Source organism: Mytilus galloprovincialis, chromosome 13, assembly GCF_965363235.1.
Source record: "Mytilus galloprovincialis chromosome 13, xbMytGall1.hap1.1, whole genome shotgun sequence".
Classification (NCBI taxonomy): domain Eukaryota; kingdom Metazoa; phylum Mollusca; class Bivalvia; order Mytilida; family Mytilidae; genus Mytilus; species Mytilus galloprovincialis.
This window is the reverse complement of record NC_134850.1, coordinates 51,024,530-51,037,761: the sequence shown is the minus strand read 5'-3', so window position 1 is coordinate 51,037,761 and position 13,232 is coordinate 51,024,530. Positions and strand designations below refer to the sequence as shown.

General features: G+C 29.4%; 1 protein-coding gene across 6 annotated transcripts in view; it reads left to right on the top strand.

The window, feature by feature from the left end:
- The window catches only part of LOC143056610 (uncharacterized), a 91,022-nt gene that overhangs the window by 36,807 nt on the left and 40,983 nt on the right, over positions 1–13,232 (top strand). For 5 of the 6 annotated variants that reach the window (XM_076229729.1, XM_076229724.1, XM_076229725.1 and 2 more), the window contains 12 exons: positions 1,647–1,736; positions 2,271–2,462; positions 3,598–3,828; positions 4,665–4,685; positions 6,440–6,574; positions 7,657–7,754; positions 8,519–8,705; positions 9,070–9,174; positions 9,568–9,784; positions 10,342–10,517; positions 10,936–11,084; positions 11,645–11,747. In XM_076229729.1, the coding sequence (XP_076085844.1) occupies positions 1,647–1,736; positions 2,271–2,462; positions 3,598–3,828; positions 4,665–4,685; positions 6,440–6,574; positions 7,657–7,754; positions 8,519–8,705; positions 9,070–9,174; positions 9,568–9,784; positions 10,342–10,517; positions 10,936–11,084; positions 11,645–11,747 (1,704 nt within the window). The remainder of the gene's footprint in view (positions 1–1,646; positions 1,737–2,270; positions 2,463–3,597; positions 3,829–4,664; positions 4,686–6,439; positions 6,575–7,656; positions 7,755–8,518; positions 8,706–9,069; positions 9,175–9,567; positions 9,785–10,341; positions 10,518–10,935; positions 11,085–11,644; positions 11,748–13,232) is intronic. The other variant, XM_076229728.1, reaches the window with a different exon arrangement.

Below are 13,232 nucleotides of genomic sequence, written 5' to 3'. Positions count from 1 at the left end.
GCGAGGATTACTTGCATTAAAATCATTTTGTTATTGTGAAAACTCCTAAAATCCTTAAAAGTGGGAAATGCATGGTTAGAGGTATGGACTGTTTATGAAAGGCATAACATCTTGTGTAATGTTTTTAATGAATGACATCCCTCCATGTGTAATGTTTCTATAGCATACTTAGAATGAGTTAGAAAACTTAAGGTTATGGAGTCAGTTTCACAAAAAAATTACGACTAAGATTGATCGGAAGTAATCTGAATTGTTCATGACTTGCGATCAATCTTAATCCTAATTTTTTTTTTTGTGAAATCAACTCCAGTTATCATTAAATTGTTTACAGTTTTGCATGGCAGTTTGTTATGAGAAATTTGTTTTGTTGTAGTTATTCATGGATATGGAGTTTTCTTAGAAACATATTATGGTAGGGGTTGCAATGAAGATGTGGAATATTGTGTTTTGGGGTGGTTTTTGATTTAAGAAAAGGTTATGGGATTGTTATTAATGATATACATGTTGCAATTTTAACAGCAATACCTGAATTAATATATGCATATATGAGTGGTTTGCCTAATATGATTTTATATTTTCTCATTTTAAGCTTAATCAAAATAGAAGAAAATTTTGAAATTCTTTTATTAGATAAATTCATCTATCTTTAAAAATGCTTTTCTCTTTACTACCATGTACGTGATGTATTTCAATTTTAAAATCAATATTATGAATATATTTATATCTGTATGTAAATACATACTCAAGAAACATATATGTAACTTTTGGTAGTTAATGTCATTGAACAATTATTTTGTTTACAGCAAAATTTGATTTAAAAAATATAGCTGTTTAATTAAAAGTACAAATATATATAGGAAGATGCTTCTAGTCCCAAATAAAATTGTAAGAATTTAAAGATTCCACTAAGAAGTTTATAAAGACTTGGTATTTATTTTTTCATGTTAAATTATTCTTAATCATTTAAATTCCATCATAATTAGCATTTTGATATAAGCTGCTTTGTTAAGTGATCGGAGCGTGAAGCAGGAACAAAATTTAGGAGTGCTTACATTTGCTTATACTTCAGAGAAATTCTATAAGCAATTGGCATTTAGAATGTTTCTATCATCCTTAAGGATTTGAATTATTTCTGTCTCTTAGAGATTTGAACGGAAATCTTATCTTTTTCTTTCATCTCCTGACTGTTTGTTGTTATTGCATATCTAATTTCTTGAATTGCAGGCTTTTGTTTTGAATACATACATTCAAAAGGGACAACACAGTTTTTTTGAAGAAATTTATGATGATTTTAAAACCCCTGGATATTAATTTTTGCTAATAGAATTTTATACCTCCTTTTCTCTTTAAGTATATTGGTCTTGCTCCTTCTACACAGCCTCCACCCCAAAAAAATAACAAAAATCCCTAACAATGTGAACACTTAATTTTTTTCAAAGCATTACACATTAGCTAGTTACTCAAGGAACCATGTACACATGACAATTTACACAGAATTAATACATGTATTCCTAATATTTAATCCTGAGCAATTAACAAGAATTACACTTATCCACATCAGTTTCCTTTTCATTGAAAAAAGACACAAATTAATTTTTACTAAGTAAGCAGTGTTTAAATATAAATGTTTTTATTTGTTTTTATAGGAAGCAGCATAACAAAAAACTGGTGAAGCAGACATTTAAAACAGTTACTGTTGTATACCACAAACACAGGGTGGCCAGAGAACATCATAGGTAATGCATATAACTGATTACACACATAGGATGAACCATAATAGGGTTCTATCACTACCACTACATTTCATCTCTGGTGAATTATTGCATTGGTGCCACCAGCTGCTATTGAAATCCTAATGAACATTACGTTTTCATCTTTTTCACAGATATGTCTTTGAAAATTTTAAATGAATATGAAAGGAATGATGTATGTAAAGTCTCAATAAGGGAACATATGTGGTTCTGATTTAATGAAAAACTTGGATGCAATTTTTTTTCTTCTGAAAAATAATGGCACAGCAATTTGAATATTTAGAAAATTGATGAAAACCAAACCATTTGGACCTTACTTTTTAAAAAATATCTTCTGTAGTCTTGAGCAACTAAGGTAAAAAAATCCAGTTGAATGATACAGGCTTTGGTAAGCCTCTTTATCACTAGAAAAATATATATCACATATACAGATCAATATTGATAGTGAATCGTTTAACTACCTCAATTGGTAATAAAAATAATTAATCATTTTTAAATACTTCTATTATTTGATTAAAGGACTGGAACATTACACCAGGTGTTGACAGCGTGGCTACATGTGACACAGATTCTGAAGCAGGAAAGACATAGAGATATGTTAGTTAGTATAGAGCACTGGACCATAACGACTCTACAGAGCTCCTTTACACAGTGGAGAGAGCACCTGCTAACACAGAGAGCTCAGAAAGCTTCACACAAAAAACTTGTCAGGTAAGAGGGTATTCCAGAATATCAGAAAGAAACTTATGAATAGAATAGAATAGAATAGAAAACCTTATTTTGATTCAGCTTGGCATTAAACATACAAACATAAGCTCTGGTGAGCTTTTTACTGAATATAAAAACTTTTACAAAACAAATGAAGCATATTATTGCATAGCAATATAATATTTCCTACAGAAAGTAACCAAAAGTTAGCGTGCAATAAATTCTAATATCGCACTAGTGCAATAAATCATCAAAATTCATGACGTCATCAACAACAAAATCTTAGTTTAAACCAATTTTTACTTTCAAATATTATATTCCTATACAATAAAAGGGTTATTGCATGAATATTGGGGAATATTGTCCCTTGTAGAACATATATTGCACTCGCAAGCTCGTACAATATAAAATTCTACTCAGGACAATATTCCCCAATATTCATGCAATAACCCTATATTATCATGCACATATAAATCCAAGAAACAGTCAAATTTTCAGATTTCTAACAATCTAATATAGAATATTAAAAAAATTTACTGGCAGTTTCAATGTTTTTTATTACAATGAAAATTTGACAACTAAAAGTCTAATCAGACATTATAAGTTATACTGCAATGTTCATAACTTATTCATGAGTACTTTTTTCTAGTAAGATTTTTTCTAAAATGAGTTGCTGATGCATTTTCTAATTATTTACGATTTTCTATATATTCGTAATCCTGTTAATTAAGGGAGTTCGCTTCTCAGTTTCAAAGTAATTAACTTTTCAAAGCACTAGTTTAGGGAATTGATAAAGGAATCCAAAGAGCAAAAAAAATATATAGGTCACCGTGCTTGTTTTCGAGATATGAGCCATTGAAATTTTGGTGGGAAAAAAATCTCTCTTGACTTTTCATAGCTTTATAATTGACAAGTTGAAGTTCTCAAAAACTGTTAAAAAGTAATTAAAATTTTATAAGACTTTTACAGATGGCTTATCATTACACATGTAAAAGATTTCCAAAAAGAAAAATGGGGGTCACCGGGCAAATTTTTTAAAGGCATTCAAATGGATAAAACCAGAGGATTCCGAAAATCTGACAAAAAATCCAAAACATGACAAGCCAGCTTCCTTAAGATTTATTATTGTCTTTCTCAGAAATGCTTGGAAAATATGGAAGATACAATGGGAGACAAATGTCCACGAGAGGATCGAAATTGAGGGTAAAATTCGTCATGACGTTCTACAGGAGACATTTGAGACATGGAAGGATAATGTGGCTAGACTGAAGAGAAGACGACATGGTGCTGAGGTGTTTATACAGAGGGCACTAGTCAGACAGGTTATTGAGGCTTGGCATGAGCATACTAGTCATCGTAAAATGATCAGGTAGTGCTTATAAATCATATTTTATTATTATTTCCATAGAATGAAATATTGAAATGTTAAGGTGGTACCCAACACTTTCACTAAAATTAATTTGGCTTGTTTAATTTTCATAAAATTTTGTCAAAGTATTTACTTTGAGACTTTTAATAAAAATATGAAAATTTAAAATTTTTTGAACCAACCGTTTTGTCAGAAAAATTACACTGGTTATATAGCAATTTGACAAACACCAATTTTGATCATTGAGAAGCTTAATATTCCGTTTACAACACAACGTAATAAAAACGCTTAGTTGACTTTACAGAGTTATCTCCCTGTAGTGTTAGGTACCACCTTAAAAGAAAGATTTTTAAAATGTTTTTTTAAACTGAATATGAGAATAAGTAGATATGGTATTATTTTCAATGAGTTAATTATTCGATTGAGGTTCCATGTAAGAAACGTCGGTCACGGTACAGCCTTCAGTAATGTGCAAAACACATAACATATAGTGAGCTATAAAATACTCAACATCACAAATATAAATTATTCAAAAGTTGAAAACCAAAGACATGATTTATGAAAAAATCATCAACAAAAAACAAATATTGATAGACAGCAATCGAAGTCACCAACTGAATTACAGACTCCTGGCTGAAGACGGGCACATTAAAAAATCTATAAAAAATTATAAAGTACTGTACCAAATTTCATCATATCTTAATATCTTCTCTGCAACATTCTTCTTTAACAGAAAATCTTTTACTTCTGTGTATTGATTCAATTTTTATGCTCGAATTCTTCGATGAATAAGGTCAACTAATCAACAAATATTAAAAATTATAAATTTCATCAAGATCAAGGAAGGAGAGAAAGAGGTAAAAATGTGATTTAAAACTTGAATTTTAAAGATTTTAATTGTCTATCATTTGATTTAAAACCTGTCCTCTTAATCACTTATATTTATAACAGCACTATTTTTGTTTAATTTCCTTCATGATTTTTTATTTTTAATCTGATGCAGTTTTTTGTTTTTTTTAATTCCACGTTTATTTCAGCTGCATCCATTCTTAGCACATGACTTGATTTGTTTGATGCACATTTACATTTGGTTTATTTTTTATAAGCTCCTGTTTTTCAAAACAAATGGCAATGTGAGCTATAAGAATGTAGTTTCCATTTGAAGATGTCAAAAATGTTCAGTATGAGTTTGGAGTTATTTTGTCAGAATTGTCTTTTTTAATCATTTTTTTTTTTATATAGTTTTCAGAAGTTGTCTAAACAACTTTGGGAGCTAGGTTAAATGTATCAACTATCATTGTCAGTATAAGAGCAGCCATCTTCATGTATCTACCTTGAAACATTTAGAGTTATTGTTCCTGGAAAAACCTTTTTTGGCCCGAGAACACAGTTATTTCGTAGTGCATTTCTTTTAGACAATAAATTTAAATTTAAAAAATTGCACCTGCTCTTTCTCAAAAAGATTTTTACAGTGCAGTGTACTATCAGTGAGACAAATAATACCAAATTATAGAAATTTCTACCAGCTCTAACTCAAAATATTGACAATTTTGTGTTAAGGGGGTGTAAAATTCAGTTTGACAGCTTCAGACGTGATAAAATTTGACCTTTTTGAACTGGACCAAATCACTACTTAACATGAAGATTCAGCACCCAATTTTTTTTTAACATGTAATTACATCCCCCTACTTAATATTTCATGCATTTAATATCAAGAAATAAATTGGGAAAGTGTATCAAGTAAAACATGCAAGTTATACACTGTTTAAACTAGGGACTATATTTGTAGACAACAAAAACCAGAGGACGATAACTGTGTCCTTGGACCATTTGTTGATTCACGTTATGTGGTCCAGAGACAACAAATTCTACAAGTTAATTTCAATGTGTGTCTACACTTTAAAATAGTTAATTGAGTCAAAGTGCTTAAAAAAAAAAATAGAAACAAATTATGAATCATCAAAATCAAATCTTGGAAACAATTTTCTTTATAAACCAATTAATTGATGCTATGTTTCTTGTACATACTATATAAACAAATATATTTTGATTATCCATATACCATACTTTTTGTTTGATTATATACTACATGTATCTGTTTGGTATATGAGCTTTGTTAGATATCAATATCAACTTCCTTTTAAAAATATAAAAATGCATTGAATTCTAGTATTCAGTTTTTCGTAACAACAGAATAGTAACTTGTCAATGTTTCCAAACAGAAAATCCAAACTAGGAATGAGCTAGAATAATGGTAAAAAAAATAATGAAAACAGGATATGTTTGTTACCGTAATATTTTAAACATTTCTATTGCGGGAAGTAAGTATTTTTTTTTAAATTTTGCTTTTGAATAATCAATTGTAACAAAATGATATATATTAGAACAGTAGGAATAAAGTATTTAATGGGATAAAAAATCAAAGAAAACAGCAAACCAAAAAATCAAAAATATAAAACATTTAGAGGTTAACATATAGTCATCAGCCATACGTAAGATTTACTCTAACAAAGCTCATATGTTTGTATATATGATATCAGGTTTACATTTATATAGAAAAATTGTAATATGCATATAGCAAGATTTTGATTTTGATATTTTATACCACCAGGGCGTTCAAGAGAGTATTTGTACACAGAATGAATGAGGCTGTCCAAGTTAAATACCTGTCAATTTGGAAGAAAAGATTTGAAGATAAACTGGACTTACACAGAGCTAAAAGTTTCTGGTCCAATACTTGTGCTAGGTAAATATTTCTTTTTGGTGAAGCAATGTTCTAAGAATGAATTCCAAATGCTCTCAAATTTTCAGGGTCAACTAAAAGAAATTTAGGTTGGGATGTACAAATGCACAAGCAATTTCTCTTTTAATCATTGACTGTAAATTTTTCAGACAAGTATCATAAATTTTTGCATGGGCAACTAACCTGTTTGAGTAAGCTAGTTAAGTTGGGGGAATGTTGGAAAATGGAAAAGTTTTCCCCGTTGTATTGTATATTATAAAAGATAATCATACGGCTTTAACTAAAAACTACTTGCGGGTGAGGTGATGACTTGATGACTTATCATTTTTGAATTACATTAAAGTCCATACTTCCAAAGATCAAATTAAAGTTAAGAAAATCAAGGTTTGAGTCTAGTATAAACATTTTAAGATACTCCATAGAACAGTGACTTATTATTCTTTTCATAGCACACATGAAATTGTGATCACCAATCATTACAAGTTATTTTAGAAAGTATTTATGGATATTAGAATAGTTTATATATACATGTATATATATATAGAAAATGTAAACGAGTCTAAATTGGAAACTACGTTCAAACCTATGATTGCGTTTGATAAAAACCGCAATTTTTATACGTGTGCATGTAAAACAAATTTCGTTGTAGAAGGGTCTAAAAACAGCACAAACAACATTTTCCAAAAGACCAAAAAAGTGAAAAAGTATATTTAAACAAAACGCATTTGACTAACAGGTCGAACAACTGATGTTCTTTAACCCTGCTGACTGCCATTGGCGATTGCTAAATAAAATTGATCACAAGATGTAACAAAATGGATCTTAATATAAATTTAATACTAAACAGAATTTTTTTTTTTTTAAACTTGTGGCCACGATGTTATGCCACAAACATAGGGAAAATGTATATAAAAAATGTTTATGATGAAAAGACAAGCCATTCTTAATGCTAATGAAAAAAAAAATGGAAAACAATAATGTTATAATTTTGTACAAGTGGTAGAGTTTGAAACCACCAAAATTATATGAACTAAAATTTTTACCACTGTAGCATTGTCATAAATGTTTCATCATTATTTATATAGGAAGGCAGCTGTAGTTTGGAGAACAGTTTGTCATCACAGGTTATTAGATAGATTACTAGTAACATCAGAACCTCATCGACAACTTTGTCTTCAGAAAGGTAAGTAATTAATGAAAGACATGAATAGGACAGCAACCTATAAAGAAAAAATTGTTTTTTACTTGGCAAGGTTGATTGATTCTGCAGTAATAAAAGATGTAGCAGAATATTGGCTTATTTATATCTCAGTGACTTTTTTCACAAAAAATCTTACGAATAAAAATGATCGTAAGTTATAACTGAAATTTGAATGACTTACAACTAAAAGATTTTTTCTTGTAAAAACCAGATATAAAGTTTAAAAACAGTAAATGGGCTATGTAAAAAATTTGAGAAAATTTTACTTAGATCTAAGGTTTGCTGAACTATAGCTGCAAATTGAAATAATGTATTTATCTCATTTATTTGCTGAGATATAACTCATTGATTTTTTTCAAAATAGGTAAATATTTATATAGAAAGCACATAATATCAGTGCAAAACATGCTAAAATTTGTCCTCAAATCATTAAATCTCCAATTTCATTTTTTTTTCAAATTAATAGGTTTTTGATACATGATATATAAATTTGCATTATAATGACGTAAATTAATAAAAAGGTAAAAGTGAAATTTTTGTAATTATTTACATTTTTCACTAAATTACAGATTGGTAAAATAAACTAAAAACAAAGTTGTTGACCATATAATTATTTTATATCATTAAAATAAAAATTTATGCATCAACAACATGGAATTTTTTATGAAAAATATCTATGGTTATTCTTTACAAAACATATTCTTGCTTCAATTTTGTACTATGGCTCAATTTTTTTTATATTTCAGTCATGTTTGACAGATGGAAGGAAGCAAAGAGAAAGATAGATGAAGAAAAACATAAAGCAGACGAAACGAGAGCCATCTTGGAAACATCGCTGCTGAAACAACATTTCATCAAATGGAAAGAGGCAGCAGAACAGAGGTTAAAGATCAGACCTATGTTAATGAGACGAGAAGGTTCACTGTTGTCAGAGTAAGTATATGACAGTATATCTGCTACATTTTAGGATGAAATGAAATTCATGCTCTATTACTCTTAAATCACAAAAAAATACAATTTCTTTCATTTTTATTAGTACCAACATAACTTCCAGTTTCAATACAAAGGTTATGTGAAGACAAACTAATCCTTGTTATACATTTAGGAAAAAGTACAGGAATGCATTTCTGTAAATAAAATAGCGAAAGTACATTTGTGAAACTATTTTATATGATAAGTAGAAACAAAATACTTCCATTACAAATTGTGCTCTTTTTCTTTCATAAATGTCTTCATTTGATTCAAACTTTTGATGAGCTATTTATAAAAAATAATATTTTTTTCACATTTTTTACAGGACATTTCTTTCATGGCATGGTTTGGTGCAGCATAAATCTGAATGTAGAAAGAACAAAGTTCTGTGTGACAGGAAGAAACTGAGAGCTGCGTTTGGTGACTGGAGGTAAGTTATGGCCTATTTTATAGCAGCTATGTAAATTCAGAACTTTTGGCATGGTTTCATTATATATTTGAACATTTTTACACAGTTGATGATTACCAGTTTGTCACTACTCTTGTTTGAAAATTGTGTTATTTTTTCCCCAAAAATAATCAAATATGAAATTATTTTTTTTAACATAAAAAAAGGTTGGAAAGTTAAACTAAATTTTTTTTACCATAAAAATATTGGAAAGTAAAACTAAAATATTTGAAAAGGTCAGTCATGAGATTATAATTTGATTTACATTTGTCAAGATTTTAATGTTAAAATCATACGTTTAAACATTTTGGTATCATATGCCTTTAAACTTTGATGTATAGGATAGAAAAAAAACTTGAACATTTGTTCTTGTAGAAAACAATATTTGATCCATCAATTGGAGGTCAAAATCAAAGCCAAAACATCAACCAATCAGCTGAGGCGTTGTATAATTGGTTGGTCTGCTGTTATCAAAAGGAAGCATTCTGCTGTAAAATTCCACAATCAACAGATGGTAAAACAGCTGTTCTACTGCTGGAGAGGAAAAGCTTTTGATCAAATAAAGGATAAACATGAAACAAAAGAAACCAAGGTAACATATAGTTATGAAAGGTCATGGGTCCAAAAGAGTTTCAGGCTTTAGGTCACATTCAGTGATAGCATTTAGAAAAAAATTGTCAGGATTCTTGATGACAGGTTCCAGGTCCTGAAGTCATAAATCTTTCGAGCACGATTTTTGTACTCAGATTCAGGAATCAACCAATTAAATTACTGGATTTTTTGTTTAGAGCACAAGTTTTGTACTCCATTTAAAACTTCACCAAAGAGAAATAAAAGAATCTGAAATGTAACATAAGTAAATCAATATCTTCAAGGTTACAACATCATGCATGCAGTGTTGTTTGTGATGTAATAGCTTGAAATGTTACAAAACTTTGCTCCAGGTGAAAGGAATCAGATTTTAATCCAGAAAGATATTTAAGTAAAACAATGCTTCAGTGTATTTTTAACTTCTAGAAGTTCTGCTAAGTTTCCTTTTCAAATTTGTGTTTAAGTCAGAAAAAATTATACTTTGTACAGTCACTTTACTTTCTAACTGAGATCCTTTTTAATTAAAAATTCACTTCATATTTTCTTGTTTATTTACAGGAACTAAATATGTATTTGATGAGAGAATACTTTAAATTATGGCATAGAAATATACATCAACAAATACCAGAAAGAGAGGAGGCAATACAGTTGATGGAACAGCAGAGGGCAAACTTCAAGGTCAAGTCATCTTTCCAATCATGGAGGAGACTATTCAGAGCAACAATTGTGGCAAGGTAGAAATCATTTCATAATATCCAGTGCTATAATCTAAATAAATAAACATAGTAAGAAGAAATATGAAGATGTGGTTTGAGTACCAATGAGACAACTTTCCATTCAAGTCACAATTTGTAATAGTAAACCAATATAGGTCAAAGTACGGCCTTTAACAAGGAGCTTTGGCTCACACTGAACAGCTAGTTATAAAGGGGCCTAAAAAATTACTAGTGTAAAACCATTCAAGCGGGAAAGTTCAGAACATTGTTGGTCAAGAGTCTGTAAGTTATTGAGGGTTTCAATTTGATAGTGTTTCGAAGAAAAATAAATCTTCAACTTTTTCAAATTTTTCAAGTTAAAAATTTGGAATTGTCAGTGATTGATATGAGAAAAAAATTCACTTTAATGATAATATTTGTATTGTTTCTTCTTCAGAGAAAACCAGAAGTTGTTGGTTAGAAGACAACTACAGAAGATTCTCACAGAATGGCATGATATGACAGACTTCAGTGTTAAAGATGCTATACAGAAGTTTGCTGTACAGCTAGGATTACAGTCCCCAGATGGTACCCCTGAAGGATCTGGTAAGTTAACCTTTAAGTTCTAGTAAGTTCTTCCAAAATGGTATACCTAAATCTGGTAATTTTGCTTTGTCTACAGTCCCTAGATGACCCTCCTGATGGAACAGTGAAGTTTGCTGTACAACTGGACTACAGCTCCTTGATGGTTCTGGTGAAAGTTAGTTACAAGTCTTGATTGGCAGTCCTCATTTCATTAGCATACATACTGAGCAATATCTCCCAGTGCACCTTTCCTTGTATTATATTGTGGAAATTCATGTCCTTTTAAAGATTTTTTTTAAAGAATGGACAAGTTCTTTTTGGAATTGCAGGCATGGCTAATATATGTAATTAACCTTACTGTAATTCAGAAGTTGTTGCATGCATTCCTATCATTTTAGACTAAAATGCAATTTTAATTTTTGCAATATTGAGAAAAATTATGGTTAATTCATATAAAAAATTTCAAAATGCGAGTTTAAATTATTGCTTTATAACCCTGTCACATTTTTCGCAATAATAAAAACATTGCAATAATTTCTGAATTTACAGTAATCTTATATATAAATTATTTCTCATTATAGTTGCAATAGTTGACCAGTTACAGAACTTGACAGATTTTGATCACACAGACCCTCTCTGGAGCTCATTTACATCACCAGCTCTTGGTACACCACGGAGTAGGAGGTAAAAAATTATATGTATTTACAACTAGATATTATTTACACCTCAAACCTTGGAATTTTAATAGTTATCTTAATAATATCCTTGAAAATGTTTTTTTACTCCCTGGTCTAGTAGTTTTTCTAATGAAACCTTATTTTTTACAAGGAATTTATTTTTATCTCCTCATAAATTGTTTTTGCTTTCAGAAAATACCAAACTAAATTGTTTAACCTCTTTACATTTGCTTTTCCTTTCCATATTAATAAAATAAATGTGTATTAAATCAAATGTTTCCATTATTCAACTAATACTTTGAATACAACAACATAATACATTGTGTATTTGAATAAACAACGACAATGATTAACCTAAAAGATCTCATATTTCAATGGACACCTTATGTTAGACTTTGAAATTCTAACAAGATAAGTACTTTTTCCGATGTAATTTATTGAATTTGAATTTGATTTGAACAGTTTATATATAAGAGGGTAAGATAAGGATTTGCAGTGTTATATTTGGGACTTATACATAACCGATAAGTCTCAGGTTATATGTGTCTACATTTGTCCATTTTCTAGTAACCTTTATGTTCTGGATTGAGGATTCAAAACTGACATGTTATTTGCAATTTGCGTACTTCTAAAAACACTTATTTTGTTGTTAGAAAATTTGACTAGGAAATGGACAGATTGTGAATTCTTTAAAAATTTAATTTTCAGTATTTTTCATTCACTGGAAAAGTTTGAATTTCACTTTTGATCAAACAAATGTTTATGTATTAATAAAAGAACTTCCATGTGTTACCTTAACAAATTAAGTTTCCATAATTACATTTATGTTGTTTGAAATAACTAATAATTTACATAAACCTGAATAATTCAGTCCCTCCTTGTAATCGATTTCTCTTCCTGGAAGTCTTAACACACAAAAAACTATTTATCAATCTGGATTTTGATTGGTTCACTTTGAGAGAAGTGACAAATCAGCAGTTAGCTCTATTATATCAAGATTTTAAACCCGAGCTGATTCCGATTGATTGATGGATGGATGATTTTTCATTGTCAATGCATTTAGGTATTAATGTAGCCATCAGAGACCAGCAAAATATAGCAATTTAATGACTGGATTATTCAGGTTACAATTTACAGTTTTAAATTAAAAAAAAATAACATCAGATACTAAGCATGATATACATTAGTATTAATTTCAGGGAGATATCTCCAGATGTTTCTGTGCCAGAATTTATGATTTTTTTGATGATTTTTTTGTCATTCAGAAGTTACTATCCTTAATCTTATTTGAAAATGGCACTTATGTTGTTTATATGCAAAAACTAAAGAAACATCAAAATTTAACACTTTGTTTATGATGATAAAGGAGAGTATCATATCACACTACTTCCTCTCTTATTAATTTTAACAATGATTACTTTCACAACGCAGAAAACTCAGTTTGCTATCAACTTGACAGCTTATTACTTGTTGGTTAACAGGTGGTTAAATA